The following is a 22,543-nucleotide window of genomic DNA, read 5'->3' on the forward strand; positions in this document are numbered from 1 at the left end:
TGAGTTCATGTGAAGTCTTGGTATGCTGTAAAAAGTCCTGGTACACCAGAAGCTCAAACTTGGTAGTGCAGGTACACCGGACTGCTGTGTACAGGAACTCAAAGCACTGCTCACTGATTTATGTTACACATGGGTTACACTTAAAGTAATCACTAATCATAATCCCCCAACAGAAATTCTCATGACATGTTTTACAACACTTCATGTTTCTTAAGACATCATTTAAACACACACACGCACACCCCTACACACACACTAAAAGATTCCTCACGATAGTACCAAAGTGACTGAGATGGAGACATATTCATATGAATTTATTTAGCACTTGACTCACTACTGATTTAGTCGTTGCAAAACACATACTTTTCCAGTTGACATCTGATGTCAAGTCAATATCAATGACATAAAATTAAATCAAAAGATTTCATATTGGTATTAAATTGACATCAATCAGATATGCCCACTGGGTTGAGACGATAAAATTGCTCTTCACCACAGTGCCATCTGCTGGATCTGGTGGCCCGCCCTCCTGAAAGTTTGAATCATAATTACAGCATTGTTTCATCACGAATTACTTAGTGATGGATTCTGTAGTATAGACCATTGCGTCTCAAGTAGGGATAGGTGAAGACACTTCAGTGCATACGTGAGATTTTAAAAAATATTTAAAAACTAGCAGCCATGCAAAAAAGAGCCACCAAGAAAGGCAAAGATCTTGATTGACGCCCAAGTGTCTTACCAAATATCTCACTAAATGCAAAACCACTAAGTTCAATGCAAAAATGCAATAGTCAATGTTGACAGTTGATTGTTGTCATCTTCTTCTTGATTCCGAAATAGATATTTTAAGATATATTTTTTTAGAGTTTTTGCTTTTCTTTAAAATGAAGTTAATCTTTTCTTTTTTAGAACAGATCTGATCCAAAACGAGCACACTTTATGTTCATAGCCAAACATGGTGTATTCATTGCCAACTCACAAAGCCAACGCACCTGCCTCAACTGCTTCTGAACAAGGAAATCAAAAAAGTCTGCGTTCCAGCTCCTCTGCAGCTAGGGCCTTCTCAAATCCCTGTGCCGGAACCTCTGCAGCTGCGTCCTTCTCAAGACGCTGGTCTGGCTCCTCGGCAGCTGCGGCCTTCTCAAATTCCTGTGTAGTAACCTTGGCAGCTGCAGCCTTCTCAAGTCTGTGGCAGCTCCTCTGCAGCTGGAGCTGTCTCTAGTCCTTGTTCCGGCTCCCCTACAGCTGCGGCCTTCTCAAATCCCTGTTCCGGCTCCTCTGCAGCTGGAGCTGTCTCTAGTCCTTGTTCCGGCTCCCCTACAGCTGCGGCCTTCTCAAATCCCTGTTCCGGCTCATCTGTAGCTGCAGCCTTCTCAAATCCCTGTGCCGGAACCTCTGCAGCTGCGTCCTTCTCAAGACGCTGGTCTGGCTCCTCGGCAGCTGCGGCCTTCTCAAATTCCTGTGTAGTAACCTTGGCAGCTGCAGCCTTCTCAAGTCTGTGGCAGCTCCTCGGCAGCTGGAGCTGTCTCTAGTCCTTGTTCCGGCTCCCCTACAGCTGCGGCCTTCTCAAATCCCTGTTCCGGCTCATCTGTAGCTGCAGCCTTCTCAAACCCTGTGCCGGAACCTCGGCAGCTGCGGCCTTCTCCAGTCTGTGGCAGCTGCTGGGCAGCTGCAGACATCTCTAGTCCCTGTGCTGGAAATAGACTGAAATTCAAAACATTAGAACAACTTATATTTTTGGAATAAAAATTATTGTAAAGACAAAGCCCACATGCATCCTGATTTACTTAATTTTTACTTAGATTATCACATTATTATACATGTTCACATTATTCAAACATATGGAATAATACAATATGAATGCAAAGACTTGAATGATATTGTATGCACTTTGTCATCAAATCAGTCAGTTCAATCTGCAAAGTGGGTTTCCTGCAGCTTTTTTTTTTTAAGGCCAGCAGATGTCAGTGGTCAGTGACTCAGTATCAACACAATGTCATTGTGTCAACACATTTCATGACGCCTCATTGACTAACCACTAGTCACAAGTATGGCAAATACACTAGGACAAAATATACTGGTGACTTTAAAAATACATCGGCGAATTTAAAACATCGATGGAAATTATGTAAAAAATTAAAGTACGTAATAATTTGATATTTACTCTCGAAAAAAACATTTTTTGGCACAGGCAAAGGAAATCCACCAAACAAAGCCACTCTCGCTATTCTGGTCAATTCTGCAATGAATTGTGGAAAATATACTTTAGTTGAGGGATTGTAGATGCGGGCTCAGACGAATCGCAGAACAAGGGTGCCAAATGAGGGGGACAGAGCACATTTGAGAATTGGGACACCCTACACAAGGGCTGTACAATAAATCAAAATTAAGTTACTATTACGATTATTACACTCAACGATTACAAAATTGCCAGAATTGTAAATAACGATGATCATATACAGTTTCTACTATTACATTACATTACAAAATAGAACATATTTTACAATTTCTAATACTATAGCGAGTATAAATTAGTTCAAAATTTCAGCTTTCTATAGAAAGTTCAATGACAATTTATAAATATTTACCAAGTAAACTCAAATGCACTGTTTACAAAAGGAAACCATACGCAAATTTGCACCTTTTTTAAATTTTAAGATAAAACTAATTTGATTTGTCTTACTATTGTTTCCATTTCTATATTTTTTTCGTTTTGTACCAAAACAAAAATAATCTCGTTTGAATAATTGTGATTTAATTTATTACTAAAATAATCGGGATTCATCTTTTTTTCATAATCGAGCACCCCAATCCCACACACTCAAAGCCTCGACGGGACAGGCAAAGGTGTGGGTATCGGGATTGGGCTATTATGGAGCAAGAAACAAACGAGACATGGATGTCGAAAAATCAAAACAGTTTGGGTTGAGTATTGTGTAATTCAAGGACCATACACATACCGCACACTTTAATGTCCCATATTTCTCCCAAAACAATTGAGGCGCCTTGTCGTGCGATGCGCCTATTACAGGGACTGAATTACATAATACATGGACTGTGCAACAGGGACTGAATTACATGGACTGTGCATCACGCCTATTACAGGGATGATTTACATAGACTGTGCCGACCATGGAACCTGACCGCTTCAGAGGACTGCCGAGTGCATTTTAGGACACCCTACTGGGCATTGTCTGAGATAGCAATGCTTTGAATTGACTTGACAATTACATTATGTGAAGATGTTTTTAGGTGAGGGTGCAAGAAAAAGCTGGACAAAGGGACAGCTGTCCACAATATCGTAGTCTGTCTTATCATTTATGTTATTGCAATCAAGAAACTTCACAGGTTTAGGCAACAGATTGCAAAAAAAAACAAAAAAACATACTGCCCAAACCACACCTCTCTCTCACATCTCTCTAACCAGACATCTGATTGGCTGAGGCTGAGGTTCCCATAATGCATCAGTGCCGTTTTTGTGTTATTTTCATTTCTTTTGGGGATATGACTGGCATGAGAGATGCATGTTTTGTGTTAATTTTATGTCTTCGTTTCATTGTTAGCTCGTATGCTGTTCAGATATATTTTTGGTTTTGATTTAAAACCGTGACTCTGAGTGTGGTGACCAGTGAAATCCCTCCCCTGACTTGTTGCCATGACATCCCTCAATGGTCAAAACTCTAAACTCTAAAGCATAGGTCTCAAACTCGCGGCCCGCGGGCCATTTGCGGCCCGCGGGATGATAGTTTGCGGCCCCCGCCTTATTATGAAAGTTTAATGTTCGTGCGGCCCGCGAATTTGAGTGCCAGTCTGTAGTTATAAAGCTTTAATTACACTGTAGGCCTACTCATCCCAGAACTATGGTTTATGCTTAGGATCTCTGCTATTTGACAAGATTTTGATTTGATTGACAGGAGACCCATGCGCGAACAGGATGTGCAGTCTGACGGAGCTTTGCATCAGCACTAGCAGAGACGGGACTAATTATAAAATGTAGGATTACCTGGTCACAGTGGATAAAATTGAACCGCGGATTATTGTTGGGCACATCTTCAGCTTTAAAACGAGGGTAGGATTGTAATTTCTTTTCGATGTTTTAGTCGGGGTTTGATTGATGAATGTTCCACTCATGTTCAGGACAATTCATGTTCAGAAGAAGATTAAAGAACTGTTAATACAGACATTTGACTCATTATTATTATTATTATTATTTATTACTGATTAACTTTCTTATTAATTCCTTATTTATTTTTTAATCTTATTTTGTGTTAAAAAATAAAAATAAAGACATTTGAGAAGATTAGATTTTTTTTTTTTTTTTTTTCTTGGGGAAAACCTCATGCGGCCCAGCCTCACCCAGAGTCTGCCTCTAGTGGCCCCCAGCTAAATTTAGTTTGAGACCCCTGGTCTAAAGGACTGCGACTGGCAGCCATCCTTAATTGAAAGAGTAACAGCATTCGTGAGCTAGCATGCGCGAGCTGGCATGCGCGCCCAGTCTTGGCATCAATGACAGAAATAGTCCCCTCAACTGGTGCTGCACCCTTTGATACTGCGCGTCTTATGGCTGTAAAAATATGGTACATACATACACATATATATCCATCCATCCATTATCTGCGTCTTATGGCTGTAAAAATACGGTACATACATACACATATATATCCATCCATCCATTATCTGCACCGCTTCTCCTCACACGTGGGGGTGTTGGAGCCTATCTCACCAATCGTCAGGCAGTAGGCGGGGTACACCCTGAACTGGTTGCCAGCCAATCGCAAGGTGTGCATAGACAAACAACCATCCGTACTCTCACTCAAAACTAGGGGCAATTTAGAGTGCCCTATCAACCTGCCGTGCATGTTTTTGTAATGTGAGAGGAAACCGGAGTACCCGGAGGAAACCCACGCAGGCACAAGAACAGGCAAACTCCACACAGGAAGGCCAGAGCCGGAATCAAACCCATGACCTCTGCACTGTGAGGCCATCGTGCTAACCAGTCGATCATTGTGCCGCTACACACACCTATGTGTATGTGTGTATGTATGTATGTATGTATGTATGTATGTATGTATGTATATATATATATATATATATATATATATTATATATATATTATATATATTCACATGTCTTGAAATAATAGAGGTAAGTATTGTTGCCAATTGTTATCAGCAATTTACTGTATTCAAATTACTTAAAGAAAATTCAACAAAATGTTGCTGTCTGAGTTTTCATGTTTTTAAAATACAGTTTTGCCAAATATTGCTGGTTAAGTTGGAGCAGATTTGTACTTTACTGGCTAATTTGCATCATACTGTGTACTATGATTGGTAGAAAACATGTGAACCAATTTGACAACATTTTTTTTTTTTAATTTATATTTAGAGAGAACAACAGGAAGTTGTTCACCTCTGGAACACTCAAAGAATTCGCCCATGTGAGGACCACTTCCCAGCCGGGGCTGGAAAGCGGTGTGGGTGGATTCTTAAATCGCGGACAAGGGAAAATATGGTGGAAACAATATTTATTGTGGCCGGCAAAAAACAATTGGCAGGCGATAGGCAAGGAGAGTTGCTATCAGGGCCAATAGTGGGTCTATACTTACAGACGTCGGGAGACGTGAACGAAAAACGCTGGGGCAACAATCTTCCCCCAGGAAAAGCAAAACGAGTAACAAAAGGAGCTTGCAACGCAAGAAAACCGAAAACGAGAATGTCCTTCCTCCAAAGGGTAAGGTTGAATCCAATCATCGAGAAACACAAAGCGAGCCGAAACGTAGCTGTAGAAATAAACAAAGAAACAACAAACACGATCAACACACGGAGCAAAGTTTGGCAAAGACTATAGCAAGGCACAAGGCGAGAGCAAGTAGGTCAATAATCCGACACGCAAGTGTGCGTGTCGAAGGCTTAAATAGTCCACAATTAGGGTGATGATCGGTTGCAGCTGTGAGTCTCGTGAGCGCGTCCCGCTCGCCGCCGCGTCTCCGGGCAACGCGCCGCCGACCACGCCCACTCTGCTGCAACGAAGAGGCACGGATCGTGACAGCCCAAGCAGAAATGCTGTATCTCCAGGTGGGCGCCCAGTGATGATGTACACACTACCCCAACTCTTTGGTGTCAGAGAGTACCTAAAAGAGGTACCACAACAAAAGATAAAAGCCTGCAGAGAGGAATGCCTGCAGAGATGACCGTATCCAAGGAATAATATGGTGTTCAACATTCGCTGCCTTGCCATGGCAGAAAACAATTTTCATCACCCAAATCTACAGAGGAAGACATTGAGCTTTATTTGTTCTTACACACTTTCATACGAGCTCAGACTGTATGAACTAAAACTGCTCTCCTGGATCAAATGACGGGATACAAGCCTCCAAGTAATGATAGATCTAGTGGACTGGGAATTTAATTGTAAACAGTAAATAAGTGAAACCTTGAGTGCCTTGTAAAAACAGCATTCTATAAAAAGGACTATCATTCTAAATTATAAATTAAACAATTTATATACTGTCCACAATGGAGTGTGAATGCTTAATATCAAATATAAGACAGTATGTGTTAATATCGAGCAGTGAAACCTTTTTTTTCTCTTCTGATATTTATGTATTTATTGTTCATTATTGCCTCCTGACTATCAGGGGAAAAAAATGTTCTCCAATCACATTTATTTTGAAATTTCCCAATCTATGTGAAGTAATTGGAATACTGCAAAATAACTTTTCTATTTTAGTTTTGAAGCTATGATGTGTCTTCTACAGTGGACATCGGAACTCAATACAGGGGAAAACGGAACTTCATTGTGAAACAGTTAGTCCAACAAAAACATCAAAAAGTCTACTTGACAAAGTGTTTAACATAAATATTACAGTCCATCATCTCCTTTCTTTTGTTTCACTTTTGCTTCTATCATGCTTATTTGATATGATACTTCAAAAAGCAATTCCCTTTTTTGGAAACACAAAGGAAAATCTTGCACTTGGAGCACATAACATATGTTTTACTGTTGCAGCCAGATTGGCGACACCTTGATGCATGTGTTTCATCCACCATCTCTGGAAGATGCACAGCCTCATGGTGTCTCAGAGCTGCATTTGACTGTGGTTTCCATTTTTGATGTGGGGAAGTGAAGCCATCTTCGCTATCACTTGCTGCACGTCCTTGCACATCCTACTTGGGCTCGAGCAATTAACTCTGCACCAAGGAGCAATTTGAGGATCATCAAGGATCTTCTGGGGTTTCTTCCCCAGACACTGGCAGTCACTCTTATACTGAAGCATGAGTTGGTGATTGCCAGGTCAAAAAAGTGGAAAACTGCACGCACTGTCCCTTTTCTAGTTTTCCAACCATTTTATGACAGCAAGTTAAGGTGTGCGTCGTCTCACCACCATCTCTGATGACCCTCTTCTTTTCATTTGAAGAGCTTATCGCCTATGATCTTGCAGTTGTTTGGAACCCTGTTATTCATGAGGGTTCCAGTCGCTGTCAGTCCTTTTGTCATCAGGGTGTCAAGGAGGCTGATTGTCGTAAAGTACCAGTCAAAGAACAGGTGGGTGCCTTGGGGAACAGACTCTTTCAATTGAAGAACAGTTTGTTCCCTGAAGCCCGATCCTCCTGTAGCTGTGAAAGTTGTCTTGCCTTGGTAGACCACAAAATCCAAAACTAGACCAGTTGGTGCAGCCAAGACAAATGCCTTCAGTCCAGTTGGGTTTGGTTTGCCCGGTACATACTGGTGCACTGGTTATCGACCAGTCAAAGGAACTACTTGCTCGTCATTGCACAATTTTCCTGTTCTTGGCAGACTCAGACATCCTTGCCTTACTTTGCTCAAGAGGGACCTGATTCTCCACAAGAGATCACTTGTTTTTTCTTCATCTAAAACATCAAAGTCGTTGACAAGCTTGATGGAGTTTCTCAATTCGTAAAACCGATTTCTGGTCATGGTTTCCGCCACAATTTTCACTCTCGTACATGAGGCTCAATAAATTTGAATGTTTGGCTATCCTAGACAGCCCATGTAAATAGAATTTCCCAAAAATCTGCAGTAAAATCCCCTCTGCTTCCCTGAATGACCCTTTCTTGTCATTTGGAAAAAAAGAACAAAATGGACGAAATAACTTCAAATGTCCACGACAAAGGACATGTTTAAAACATTTTAATACTGGCTCAAATACACTTAAAATAACTCAAACAACACTTTAACATGTTCACAAGAGTCTTATAAATAAGATGCCAACAGCATTTCAAGGCAAAATGTCTTTGATAAAAAGTATTAAACACTTACTTTTCCTCTTCCCATAAAAAGTGCTTGCACTGAGGGAAGCCATTTCCGTCTACGGTGAAGTCAAGGTAACAAACCCCCACCCCTACAAATTTGGTATCATTGGAAAGCTCTGAATTTCCTCTACAGAGCACAAAAATGCAATGGGATGCACTGGGTGGGAGATATTTAGGTTTAGAAATGTCCTCTACTGGTAGTCAGGAGGATAGCACTAAGGACATATATCTTACAGATTTGTGTTACTCTCAAGTGTAATTTGTAGCCAATAAAATATAATAAAGTTGGGTAAATATTCACATTTGATGTTCATCTCATCTCTCAGATCAAATATTCTTATGTATATATTAAAATGTAGATGTCATGTTCTATATTAATCACATGACTTCTTAACTAATCAATTATTTTCCCTACATGCTCCATCCCAAATTTAAACATAAATTCCTGACTTGGCTGGGGAAGAGCAAATTGTGTGAACATCATTCACATAACAATTCTTATGCAATGTCCATTGCAAGAGAGTTGCTGGACAATATAGCCTCCATTTCAGATTGAAGCTCAGGATAGCTGCTATAGGTTGATGGAAGCTCCACTGTTGGGCCACAAGTATGGGCAATTGGCAGCCTTGCAAACCCATCCAAGGAAGTGAAACTGACGTGAATTTCTTTAACACAAATAACATCAGATCCCGTCGTAAATCTCATCAGCTTTCAGAGACAAATTTCATCCAATTCTCTTATGTATTGATGCAAACATTGGTTCGCTGCTGCTGTAGCTGGAGAAGCCGTTATCATCATAATCACATTCCATGTCGTTGGTTTAATGTCATCATACAACATCCTGCCAACAGATCTCCATTCCTCCTCTTGCCATTTTGGGGCGAGTGATGGCACCCTCACATCTGCGCCTTCAGCTGCACAATCAAGAAATTCTGTCCAGAAGGCAGCGTATACATCCCTGGACAAACCGTCAGCATCTGCTCGCATTTCATCAATGAAGCTGTATTTCACAGAGTCGGTCATTATTGCTTCATCTTTAAATTGGACAATCAGTTCTTCTACTGTGAAGTTTCACATTCACATGTAAAAGTTCGTAGGCAGGACTTTGTGGTCTACTAGAATCTGTCACAGCAAGAGTAGGAGTTGAGGTGTAGGTGGGCATGTTCATTTGTTCGTCTTCTATTGCATGTTTTGGCTCATGTATGAGTGTATTATCACGATCACCAAAAAATGGACCAAAAAAAAGGACCAAAAATTACTTCTGAGGTATTACACAAAGCTATAAGATCAATTATCTGAACAGCTGCAGTAGAGACAACGGGTAAAAATGTGGCAGTGCTCAGCTCTTCATCTTCAACTGTTTCTATGTGTATGGGATTTTCACTGTCATGTCTCTTCTGTGTCAGCTGCTCCATCTTTTTCGTTGTGTGCTTCGCTTGGCCAGAATCTGCTGGGGTTTCATGTCGCTCTGCTGTGGGCACATCAACTCCTTCCTCTTGAGTCATCATCACCAGTTAGGGTTTTTGTGAACAAATAAAACCTTAACAACCCAAGTTTAAGTGTGTCATAATAGTGCCACACACTAACATCGTCATCAACTTATCCTTCCTGAAAGTCAACTATGTCATGACTGAACTCTTTCCACTTTCCCATTGTTGACTTCTCATGAGGGAAAAACAGTTGTTTAGCTTGTGACAGAATCTCAATCTTAGCAGCATTCTTGTTAATATCAAGAACTCTGGTTCCTCCACTGCCGCGTTTTCTGACTTGTCTGTTGTCATGTCCTTCCATCCATCCATCTTCTATACCGCTTCTCCTCACTAGGGTCGCGGGGGGTGCTGGAGCCTATCCCAGCTATCTTCGGGCAGGAGGCGGGGGACACCCTGAAATGGTTGCCAGCCAATTGCAGGGCACACAGAGACGAACAACCATCCGCGCTCACACTCATACCTAGGGGCAATTTAGAGTGTTCAATCGGCCTGCCATGCATGTTTTTGGAATGTGGGAGGAGTACCCGGAGAAACCCACGCAAGCACGGGGAGAACATGCAAACTCCACACAGGATGGCCGGAGCCGGGATCGAACCCACACCCGATGCTGTCTCTCACTGTGAGGCCATCGTGCTAACCAGTCGGCCACCGTGCCGCCTTCATGTCATTATCCACACCGCTTATCCTGTACAGGGTCGCGGGAGGGTGCTGGAGCCTATCCCAGCTGACTTCGGGCAAAAGGCGCTGTTGTCATGTATCCACCCTAATTTTATTTTTCTGGTTGTCTTCCAGGCTCTCTTATTGTTTTGTTAGATGCTCATTTGGGGGTTGCACTGTATTCCCCCCTCAAAACCTTGATCACAGACTTTGTTGCTAATTGTGCCCATTTTTTGAGCAAGTTTTTTGAGTAGGGAACTTTTTTTTTAGCATCATCTCCACCTCTTCTCTGTTTCCATCGAGAAACGCCTGGTGGCCATCCCGTCCCCATAGGCTGTAAGAAGGCAAAGCAGCATCATCCATTTCTCCAATTAGTGAGCTGTCAATCTCCAATAAAAACAAAAAGAATACATTATGAATGAACTTAAACTATTTTACCTCCAAGACAATTTACTTTTGTGCAAAACAATTAATCATAAATGTATAATGCTGATTACATAATGGACAGTGTAAGACAATATACCATAATAGATTCTGAAGCTGGCAATAATGTGGTGTGCCAATAAAACGTGACATTTAAATTGACAGCTAAGTTTATGCTAGTACAAGGTGACTTTCAATACACATTTTTTTTTTAAATTTTCAACAGAATCAAATTCAACTTGAGGTATAACTAGTTTATTGTGTTTAGAACATTAGAATCATTGGCCTTTACTTATTCAGAAATCTATTTCAAATTTCCAAATCTTTCGGGGCCTGTTTTCTAGCGTGTATATTTTTGGAATGTGGGAGGAAACCCACGCAGACATGGGGAGAACATACAAACGCCACACACGAAGAACGCTGTAATCGAACCTACAACCTCTGAACTGTGAGGGGGGCATCCTAACCAGTCGACCACCGTGCCGCCCCTAAGTTATCAAAAATGATTAATTTGTATCACATTTATAGACTGGCAAATAGTATATTGAGCATTTATTTGTATAGTTGGTTCCATATTTGGCTGCATTGTTGGAACGTGCAATTGATGGAACGTGCAACTGACAAATAATCTTTGAACCTCTAAAGTCGCATGATTATCTAACTGTATAGATAAATGAAAATGGATTGGAATTTTGTTAAATATAAAAATATAGCTGGAGAAAAAAATATTACATGTAGCTTTGCAGGAAGAAATGTCCTGTAACTTACATGATCCTGCTGCATTTTCCGAATGCTGTCCTCAGGAACCCCACGGTTGCGTAGAAATACCCTCAGATCATCATCGTGTGGAATGCCAGGTCTTGCGGATGTAGCCATTTGAATGTTGGCACTACAACAATGTAGGGAAAAGGCAGAATCGATATAAATAATGATTTGAAAGTCAACCTGCCATTAAACATTTTTATGTGCTCACACAAATTACCAACAAAAATTATTTGGGTTGTGTCCTTTTGTGATGAAAGGCTTCGCGGGTTATTCATAATATACTCATAGTACAAAAGACTGAAGTCAACAGGTCAGAGTCGGCTTTTACGAGTATTATTATCATTGTTGCTATTAATTATCAAATAGTAAACAGTAAAAACATCCAGTTAAGGGCTTTGCAACATTCTCACTCAAAGTTCTATTTGTTTACACACTTAAAATACATGCCCGTACAAAACAATATAAAACTATTCTCATCTTGTGCTTCTATAGTCACACTTGGTGTATGCTTGTAAAAACAAGCAATCATCATATAATTTAACGTAATAATTAATGCCTTCTTAAACCTACACAAGCACAATGTGAGCATATACTTAGCATATACAGTGAACCCCCGCTACTTCGCGGTTCACCTTTCGCGGGTTCAGTGCTTCGCGGGTCTAAAAAATATTCGGGGGCATTGTAGTTTCGCCGAGCGGCACGGCGGGGCGCTGGAGCGGTTAGACGGCCGGCGTGCGCCGAAGAAGAGCGTGGGCGGGCGAAGAAGAGAGTGGACGGAGAAGAGCACGTTCCCCCCGGCACGATCCGGGGCGACGTTTCGCGCGGTTCGGACCGTACCTGAGCTGCGGCCGGCGTGCGTGGCAGTTAAGCCGAAGAGAAACAACTTCCGCCCGGGCACTCGCGCGGCAACATTGCGCTTCGTTCGGGACCGTGCGTGAGCTCCGAAGGAGACCGGCCGGCGTGCGTGGTAGTTAAGCCGAATCGGAGCACCTTCCGCCCGGGCACCGGCGGAGCGCGAGGCTGTCAGTTATGAATGAATAAATAAATAAATGAAGAATGCCACCTTTCATTTCACTGTCATGATCCGTGCCTGTCATGCCGCGTGTGTTTTTGTTTTTTCAGCTGTGTGGGCGTTCCTCCAGCGATCGTCTCGCGCCATGCCGTCAGCTGCTGCGAGACGCGCTGATTACACTGACTATATTGTGATTATAATAAATATCTTTGTATCACCACCTTTTTTCCCGGGTCTGCGTTTGGAGAGTCCTGTTCAATCCTCCAGTTCTGCTGGAGGATCATAACATTCACAGGGCACACCGGACGGCGTACCAGCAGGTAAAAGTCGTAGTAATTAAATAAATACAAAAAGAAGTAATTGAATAAATACAAAAATAATGGCTGGGGAATAAAAAAATAATAAGTTTTAATAATAATTTGTTTTTTTGTTATAACATGAATTTCACTCTCTCTCTCTCTACCAGTATATATATATATATATAGGTGCGAAGTATATATATACACGGTGTTTTTTTTTTATTTTTATTTTTGAAGGTGCGACGCTACTTCGCGGAATTTCAGTTTTCGCGGGTGGTCTCGGTCCCCATTAACCGCGATAACCGGGGGCTCGCTGTATACATATTGTTACGGCGTACGGCTCCCTCTGCATACAGGAGAGTGCATACAAACAACGATATGACGAATGACTCGTTCAAATTGCGCCTAGCGAAGGATGAGCAATGCCCGACGTGACAAGAGCACATTATTGAAATTGTGTCGCTTGGCATGCTCCATAAAACGATAAAAACGTATATTATGAGTAAAGTATACAGTTAAAAAGCACAAAACACAATGCATGTTAGGGTTAGGAAAAAAACTGAGAAAAAATTAGTCCGACAAACAAAAAAAATACTCAGAAAAACAGAAAACGAAATACTCAGAAAAAAAGAAAAAAATACTCCATAAAATAGAGAAGAAAAAAAACAAGATTTATTTTCTTAAGTGAATGCGATACACTTCCGTGATTTGTGACTCTACAGCTGGAGAAATAATATACAGAAAGACACTTAGACAGTATTGAGTGTTGGACGACCTAGCTTCTCTTGAAAGGTCCTTCTTGAAAATGGCCTCGCAAGTGTATCCTCCATAAAATCCACACGTTTCCCCTCCTTCGGCCATTGTGGTTTAAAAAAAAAAAGCAAGAACATTTTTCATTTTCGAAAGGTCGCCAGTTACGACTTCCAGGTGTAATGATTCCCCATAGCGCAGCCCCCTCACGAGTAACCAATCACAAGCCGCGTTCATCACCTTCAGCGTAAATCCAGCGGAGAAGGCCTTACTGTGATCAATTCATGATCCGATTGGCTATCGCAACTGCCTTGAAGGCCCACCACTGATGGAAGGTTATTTCATGGCGAAGGACACCGACAACAGAAAAGGCTCGATCTCCCCTACGCTTAGTCCTCGGCACCTCCAGCAGTATTTGGTCTGCAGACCTGAGGCAACGGGCAGGTGCGTAGGAGCAGGGGTGGAGGAGTTCGAAGTTCGAAGTTCGGAGTTCGGAGCTGGGAGATGGGGCGAGGCCATTTACAGATTTAAAGACGAACAAAAGTATCAGAAGATGAACTTTAAAGCGCACTGGAGCCACTGAAGAGCAGGTCGAGAACCACTGGTTTCGCCACCCGGTAGAGTCTATTATTTTGAAGACTCAGCATGGATGTGGTATTTTCTTTTTGAAAGGAGCTTGAGCTTGTTCTCCAACGCCTCCTATCAATTCCTCTGAAGAAGACTTCCGGTGGTGTTTTAATGGCGGTGGCATGGTGAATTCTACAGAAATAGAAAAATACTCGCCCCTTTGGTCTGCTCCCATCGATTTAGGGCAGCTTTCCATGTATTTTTGAGTTGGACAGACGCATCCCCAAAGCTTGGATTTAGCAACACAAGCGCTGCGGTGTCTTCCGCCCGGCCATGGCGGCTCACAAACCAGTGGAATGGGTCCAGGCCGTGATTACTAGATTTGATGAGCAGGTAAGATGGATTTCTATGATCGAACAAGCCAGGGTACTTAATTGAGCTTCCCAACTGCGCAATTGGTCTAACGTTGGGAGGGATTTAGCATAAAGAAGTGTTTGACGGCAGAATGTGTAGTGTAAAGCTTGAAGCGACTGCAAAACAGTGAGGCATTTGTAGCTAGCGTCATCCCCACCATCTATCGTCATGTCTGTCATTTCTTTTAGTTTCTCCACAAGACTTCCTCGGTCATCAGCTACAACCAAACTATTATCTGGGCGAGATGTCAACACATTGGCGACATCGAGATTAATCTAAAGACTAGGAAAGGGGCTGAACCCGTTTCACGTAGCTTGGTCAGCAAATGTTAGCTGCAGGCCGACCTCTGTTGTAAACAAATAAGATGCCCTGTCACTTCTTTCATACAAGCAGAAGTCTACCGATGATAAAATGCAGTAAGCTTAGTCTTGCTGGCCCCAAACACAATTTTGTGTTGTTACTTTGTAAATGCCGATGTTGTCCATCCCTCTGTGTAGCAAGGTTGTATCATTTCATTGTATCGTTCGGCTTGTAACTTTGTAGTATGGTAACAGTATTTTCTCTACACAAATTACACGTGCAACTTGAAGGGCACACGAATCAAACTCAAGGCCAGGGGGGCAGATCTGCCCCACTTTATAATTTTAAGACTTTGTTTCATTTTCTTGGAATATTGAGGTCTTGCAAGCATAGGTGTTACCAACCCCCCTTTTAAAATCTATTTGAAATATGTTGATCAAATTATTATTTTTTTTACTGGCGTCTTGATTAATGATCTATCAATTTTCTGTGGATGTGTTAATATAAAGGCGGTGTATATGCGTTCAAAGCTATAATGTCTTTATGGGGGGCGGACCACAAATACGATGTGGCCCGTGACAAAAATGAGGTTGACAACTTTGTTGTAACGTAAGCCACTGTGGCACAACAGAATAGGTACTACTAGACAGAGTGGGTTTGCATTACAGATGAAAAGGTATTATAATGTATGTCTGACAAGTAATTCTGTGTTATTGCCCGTCATTTAAAACAGAAATCTCCTGTGTTTAGACTTAAGAAGTCTTTGCGTCCCGCATTAACCGTCACTGATTACGGATTGTTGTTGGGTTTAGACGGATTACTGCTATTAGGCTAATATGGCTTTGGCGTTACTACTACTTCTTGGTCATTGCTACCGTAATTATTATTTAAATCCCTCCATACAATTTACTTGTGTTTTTTTATATCATTGTGTCCCGAAAGTTTGTCAGAGTGTTTGTTTCATAGCCTAGTGTCAAGTGAAATGGTACCCAATTGTGTCAGCCAAAACAGTCTTTGGTGTGCAAAACACAAGGCCGAATATCCATTTTTATATATATATATATATATATTTCCTCCGGGTACTTTGGTTTCCTCCCACATTCCAAAAACATGCATGGTAGGTCGATTTAACACTCTAAATTACCCCTACGTATGAGTGTGAGCGCGGATGGTTGTTCGTCTCTCTGTGCCCTGCGATTGGCTGGCAACCAGTTCAGGGTGTCCCCCGCCTACTGCTCGAAGATAGCTGGGATAGGCTCCAGCACCCCCCGTGACCCTAGTGAGGAGCAGCGGTATTGAAAATGGATGGGTGGATGGATGGATGGAATTCGCAACGCCATGTTAACCAAAGCCGTTCTCTCATATCTGTCCTGTGAATAAGCTGCATAGGCACAGTTATGTAATATGTTGTAAATTTGCCTTTCATAACAACCCTGCGGTGATAAACGAGCATTTATAAAGTAAACATGTTGTGGCTGATGCCTGATTTAATTTATGGCAAGGACTGTCGTGTCTAAAAGCTAACTGTAGTTAGCACGTACAGGCTACCGTGTGGGTCTGATGGAATGTCGCACGCAATGTCCGGTTGTCGTACGCTAACATAATGTGGTGGCGTTTGTCAGCGAACTCGCGTGCAATATAACCAAAACTGTTTTTATATACGCGTCATTGACATCAAAATAGCAAGAGCACAAGTGCTGACTTGCGACCAAGTACAACATGACGCATTTGCTAGAAGCCATTAACAGCAACACTAGGGATGTAAAGAGTCATAGAAAATCAATTTAATATCGATTCAAAACATAGTTTTTATTTAGGCGTTATTGACTTCGAAACAGTTAAAGCACAAGTGCTCACTTGCGACCAAGCATCGCATATTGCGTTTTTAAAGTCGGAATTTTCACCACTCAAAGTACTACATGATGCGTTTGCGACAAGCCATTGGTGGCAACACCCGACAATAAAACATAACATTCCTTGGTCTTTAGAATATACTAATTTGCAGTGCTAAAAATATTGGATATTGGAAAAAAATGGGTTTACAATTGTTTTTTGCTGCGCAATGTTATTTCAGAGTTTCGTGATATGCATCACGCTTGTGATTTCTCTCTATAGCTCTCTCTCTCTCTGTTTCTCTTATTTTTTGTGCAGATGATATTATGCATACTAGATAAGCAAAACCAAACGTTTTGTATTCAGGTTAAATAAAAACAAAATAAAAAATCAATTCAAGTGATGATTTTAGTTTTCTTTAGCAAGGTGCCTTTTCTCATTTTTATTCACATGATTTCAGTCCCTTTTATATTAAAAAAATGTTTTGGTGCTCGAGAAACGTGAAATATGTTTGTAAGTATTTCTTTTACAACTTTTACAAACTAGGCAGTTTCATAATAATAGTGCAACTCGGCATTGTGTATAGTTTTTGGTTCCATTCAAAATGCACGAAACATTTAAACGCGTGCGCTAAACATAAATACGTGTTTCGTTTGTGGATCGCTGCTGCATCACACGAGCGCAGAGAGACAAGCGTGGCAGCAACTTAAAAAAATGAATAAATAAAATATAGAATCAAAATTGGGAACTGAAAATCGAATTGAATCGGGTCTTGAGTGAATCGTTACATCCCTAGGGAACACCCAACAATAAAACATAACACATCTAGGTCATTAAAATAAACAAATTTTCAGTGCTAGAAAATATTTTTAAAAAATGGGTTGTGTGTTGATTTGGTAACAATTGGTATGCTGAGCACTGTTATTATTTTATTTATATATATATATATATATATATATATATATTTTTTTTTTAGACATAACAAAAAATACAATAAGAGGATCTATCGGTCCCAAAGTTAATGTGGACATTTTTTCTTAAACCTCTGAAAATATTACTCAACAATTAACCTCTTTCCCTGGCTGACTTCAAAGTGAATGAGGAAATGAGCAGTTTCCGTCATGTCTCGTCTGTTTTCTTTAATAAGTCAAGAGATACGCAAACACGATGCGTTCCTGGAAGCATTTCATAAACTCAATTGTTTGCGGGTCGTTATATATTAAATTTTAATCTGTGTTGGTTTGACCTACTTTTTTTTCTCCAAGGCCGCAAATGACCCCTCAAACGGGGCCACGCTTGGCTGTAGAGCCGGCCTTCCATAGCTCCAGCAGTGAAGTCTGTTCACCTATCTATCCATTTTTTGCGGCGTATATATCCTCACTAAGGGTTTCAAAGGCCAACTTTGAAATTTCACTCAGGCTCTACCACTGCATGAGTGACAGCAGACGTCCATGACACGGAGCTCCATGTCTGGACGAGAAGAAGCTGATTTTCTTCTGTCAACTGCGTTGCTTTAGTGGCCGAAAGCTACTTGCACCCTTAAACAGTGGTGTTATTTTCAACACCACTGCAGCGACTACCGTTAGCCACGGGGGGAAGCATCTATGCCTGGCTACATCCTGAGGCCTAACAAAACTTTAGCGTTGCTAAATTAAGATCGCTTTTGTCTTTTCAGAGGTTGAAGTGGAAAACAGTAGTAATGTGCATATGGAGTTTGGTGGCGATTGGTCATTATTTCAGACACTAGGTGACAAACTAAGCCATATTACAATGCCCGCCTCACCTCTATGACCTGGACAGGCTGAGATGGAGAAAAGAAAACAAGCCAAGCTCCTAGCTCCAAGGCCATCCTAAAAAAGTATGTTCAGCCCGTCCAAGTGTCCCTTTAACCCTATGTGAATACCTGGGACCTGAAAGTTGAATCTAGTGAGTTACAGGTGCTAATGCAGCTCAAGTACCGTATTTTCCGGACTGTTAGCCACAGCTGTATAAAAGCTACACCAAATATTTAATGGGGCAAAAAAAAAACAAACAACAAAACACCATACAAGCCACACCAGGGTGTAAGCCGCAGTTTTCTATGTTGAAAAAAATTAGTTGTTTACTGCATGTACAGAACGATTTTGTACTGTGAATGCACATAAAGGTCCCTAAACAGACTGTTAAAACAGTGTCATTTAACGTGGCAACTACTTTGCTAATGAAAAATCAAGATTTATTTAGCGTATTTTCTGAACTACAGAGTGCCCCTTCTGTCCTCAGCGTGTGTCTGAACACAAATTGACAGATAGTGATCAATCTTCAAGAGAAATCCAGAGGCTGAGTCAAGTTGAATTGTTTTACTGTTGTCTTCAATCTCTTGAATATAACTTTTGTAAAACTGAAATGATACAAAAACATATAGCACAACTTAGGGCTGGGCGATATGACCTAAAATCAAGATCGCGAAAAATTAAGCAATTTTACCTTTAACAATAAATGCACGATAAATTTCCGCCCGTGGACCAAAATCAAAATAAATGCAGGAAATGCATATTAACTGTTTTTTATTGACCAACTTACTTTCAATGAAAAATAAAAGTACAAAAATCATTCGTATAAACATTCCAAATAGCTTGCTTTGCATGACTTGAACAATGTCACAAAGAACAGGAGAAAAGGAGTACCTCTCGCAAAATCTTGTGCTGTAATGCCATGTGCAAAGGCCTAGATTTGTGTGAAGGTTTCTTGTAAACAATATAAATAATGTCATGTGCAAAGGAGCTAGTGTGGTTGGCAAATAAAATGCTAAATAAAATGGGGAAAAAGTCAATGCAAATAAACAAGTGTGCATCATCGGGAAAATGTGCCGTCTCGAGTAATCTGGTGCGCAGTCGCCACTTGTCGTTTATGTAATGCACAGCCAGGCTCAAACAGGGATCCATGTTGCGACTTGACCACAAGTCGAATGTGGATGCAAAATGCTTGACATGTCTAAACTCCCTTCCCGATGTTGTCCATATTGGGAAGTACGGTTTGCAACAAATATTTTCGTACCTCTTGCCGGCTACTTTCATGAGGCGTTTAAATCCTGCACGCTCCACTGTTCCTAGAGGAGCTCTTTCTTTAGCTATGTGCTAGGCTATCGCGTCCACCTCTTCGATGTTCTCTCGTATGGTGTTGCCTCCGTTATGGGCTGTTGTCACTGGTGGAACCTTGCTTCTCACTTTGAACATTCAGCACAGCATGGTTGTCTTGTGGGTGGTGAAAAAGAAAAGGTTGGACGCGCTGTTTTGGGTGCTTACGACGCACTTTGCAGTTCGTGTTCTTTTGCATCGTCTTTATGGAATCCAAAACATTTCCAAACGACAGATGTCAAAGTTCTTTTCGGGACAAGCGCGACAGGAACAATTTCAACTAACGTTACCTCATCATCAGCCGAGTCAGCCGCTTCTTGATTTGAATCGCCAGCTACGACCGCGTCGTCTTGTTTTCTTTTTTTGTTCAACTGAGTGGAGTCACGTGACTACAGCCACTGTAGCCGTCTTGAAGGAGTATGAACATAGCCGCAGCCAGAAAAGACTTCTTTTTTTTTTTAAACACAGAATTTACCGACATGGGCAAAATGATGTCGGTCATTGTATTAAATTTCTGTAACGGTAAATTTTCGGTTTATCGCCCAGCCCTAGCACAACTTTTGCACGTTATTCAAATAACATAAGCATACACAAATGATAATATAAAGAGCTGTGCATAACTTATAAATAGGGCTGCACGATTTTGAAAAAAAAAAACTAATTGCGATTTTTTTAGACCAGTATTGCGATTACGATTCGATTTGCCGTTATTGTATTTTACACGTTACAATGCATTAAAATGCTACTGTTATCCGTTTCTGCTTTGACTTGCTTTATTTTATACTCTCCAACTTTTCCTTTACACTTGTCTGACATTTCCTCGCTTGCCACGGCAGCATATCCGCTCATCTCCTCCACTGCACTCTTCCTCACCCATGCGCAGACACACCCAGACGTCACACACAAGCTTGTCACAATGCTCGCAAAACTACGATTGAGAGTCCATTTAGTTTCAGACACAGAATTTGATCAAAATTATAGTACAAATCACTAATGTCACCATTTGAGGAAAAGTACGAGGCGCTCTCTTCTGGCGATTGTATTGTATTAGTTTTTTGGGGGGCTAGAAAAAGCAGCATATTCACCATTGCTTCTATCAGACGTGCAGGATCACAAGTTACAACGTTGCCATTAGTGCTGAAAAGTTGCTCTGAGAGGGAGCTTGTCACCGGTGCGCACAAATACTTAGATAGTTTTCAGATACCAATTTTTTTTCAAAACGTGAATGCTCCTGTTAGCGATCTTCGCTTAGCACGTGAATGGCTGCCAGGATGGCCGAGTGGTCTAAGGCGCCGCGTTCCGGACCCAGTCTCCCCAGGAGGCCTGGGTTCGAATCTCGTGGCTGCCAGGATGGCCGAGTGGTCTAAGGCGCCGCGTTCAGGACCCAGTCTCCCCAGGAGGCCTGGGTTCGAATCTCGTGGCTGCCAGGATGGCCGAGTGGTCTAAGGCGCCGCGTTCAGGACCCAGTCTCCCCAGGAGGCCTGGGTTTGAATCTCGAATTTCCCCATTGTGGGACTAATAAAGGCATTATTATTATTATAGTTGTTGCCTCCCCTAAATCTGTTTCTTTCAAATCTGTTTGACAGGCTTCATACTCAAATTGGTGGTGGTGTTTTAAACGTTGAAATAGATTGGTCGTGTGGCCTCTTGATCTGATGCTTTTTATTAAATTTTATTGATGAGGTTTATTTTTGTCAAATCTGCCGTACGTCCAAGTAATAGACGTCCCGCTCGTCTAAAGTACGAGCATCTCCCTCTCCTCATCTACGGTGGCAGAAGTTACTTCCATTCGGGACAAGGCAATCACAGAAAAAAACAGAGGTGCACACGTAGTGTGTTATTGTCGAACTGCGCTGCCTGGAGGCACCGGACCGCAGACAAACGCGTGTTAGCCAACAACACTGATTGGCCAGCGCCATTCAGACCCAAGTATCGACATTTCTGGTTGGCTAATTCATCTACCACTCAAACGCCAAAGGTTGGAGGAGAGAGGAAAAAAAATACCAACCTCACTGTCTTGCGATTACATGATCGCACTACGTCACACCTCGATGTCGATTAGATTTCGATTTATCGTGCAGCCCTAACTTGTAACCAATGTAAAATGTAGTTTATAGCTTACTATAAATGCATGCAATAAACTAAACATGTTTATATCATCAAATGCGCCACACAAACGCAAGTGTCACATGAAAAAGAAAGGCAAATTCTACTCACAAGCGATGCTTTTTTTTGGCACAAACAGCAAGAGGAAATGTAAACACGTAAAGCTAATGCGTCGCTTAGCAGACTATGCATGCACTATGAACTGGAGGTGTTATGTCAAATGTGCTGGTAAGAAGACAAGTTAGAAATATCGGGGAAAATTGTTACTGTCAAAATAGTCATTAATACTTGTGGGAGGAACGGTTATGGCTGGTGGGAAGTGGAGCTATGGTGAGTGATATTTGAAATTGTTTATTTCTATGAGAATATCTTCACTTGAAAATAACCATCAGCACTCAAATAGGGTACTGCATTTATTTAAAAATACGTGTGTGCAAGTTTTTGCAAAAGTCACTGTTAAGTCAATAATACTGTGAGTGATTTGTTCATTAGCATTAGTATAAAATATACAGTAAAACACTCCCATGCACAGTCCTGC

At 41.4% G+C, this 22,543-nt stretch overlaps 2 protein-coding genes across 5 annotated transcripts in view; one reads left to right on the plus strand and one right to left on the minus strand.

Moving 5' to 3' along the window:
- Nucleotides 1-299: 299 nt before the first annotated feature.
- Nucleotides 300-14,408, minus strand: LOC148334270 (uncharacterized). Its single transcript, XM_088299942.1, has 5 exons — nt 13,695-14,408; nt 11,612-11,732; nt 10,703-10,807; nt 5,606-6,130; nt 300-1,704 (listed from the first exon to the last, which is right to left on the minus strand). Exons 1-4 carry the CDS (start codon nt 13,778-13,780, stop codon nt 6,101-6,103), a joined length of 342 nt encoding a protein of 113 aa, XP_088156068.1. The 5' UTR covers nt 13,781-14,408; the 3' UTR covers nt 300-1,704; nt 5,606-6,100.
- nf1a (neurofibromin 1a) overlaps nt 13,986-22,543 on the plus strand; it is a 118,877-nt gene continuing 110,319 nt past the window's right edge. For 3 of the 4 annotated variants that reach the window (XM_088299937.1, XM_088299939.1, XM_088299938.1), the window contains exon 1: nt 13,986-14,629. In XM_088299937.1, the coding sequence (XP_088156063.1) occupies nt 14,570-14,629 (60 nt within the window). In that variant the 5' untranslated portion in view covers nt 13,986-14,569. The remainder of the gene's footprint in view (nt 14,630-22,543) is intronic. The other variant, XM_088299940.1, reaches the window with a different exon arrangement.

Source organism: Idiotropiscis lumnitzeri, chromosome 7, assembly GCF_059441095.1.
Source record: "Idiotropiscis lumnitzeri isolate Australia: NSW breed Sydney's pygmy pipehorse chromosome 7, RoL_Ilum_1.0, whole genome shotgun sequence".
Taxonomy (NCBI): domain Eukaryota; kingdom Metazoa; phylum Chordata; class Actinopteri; order Syngnathiformes; family Syngnathidae; genus Idiotropiscis; species Idiotropiscis lumnitzeri.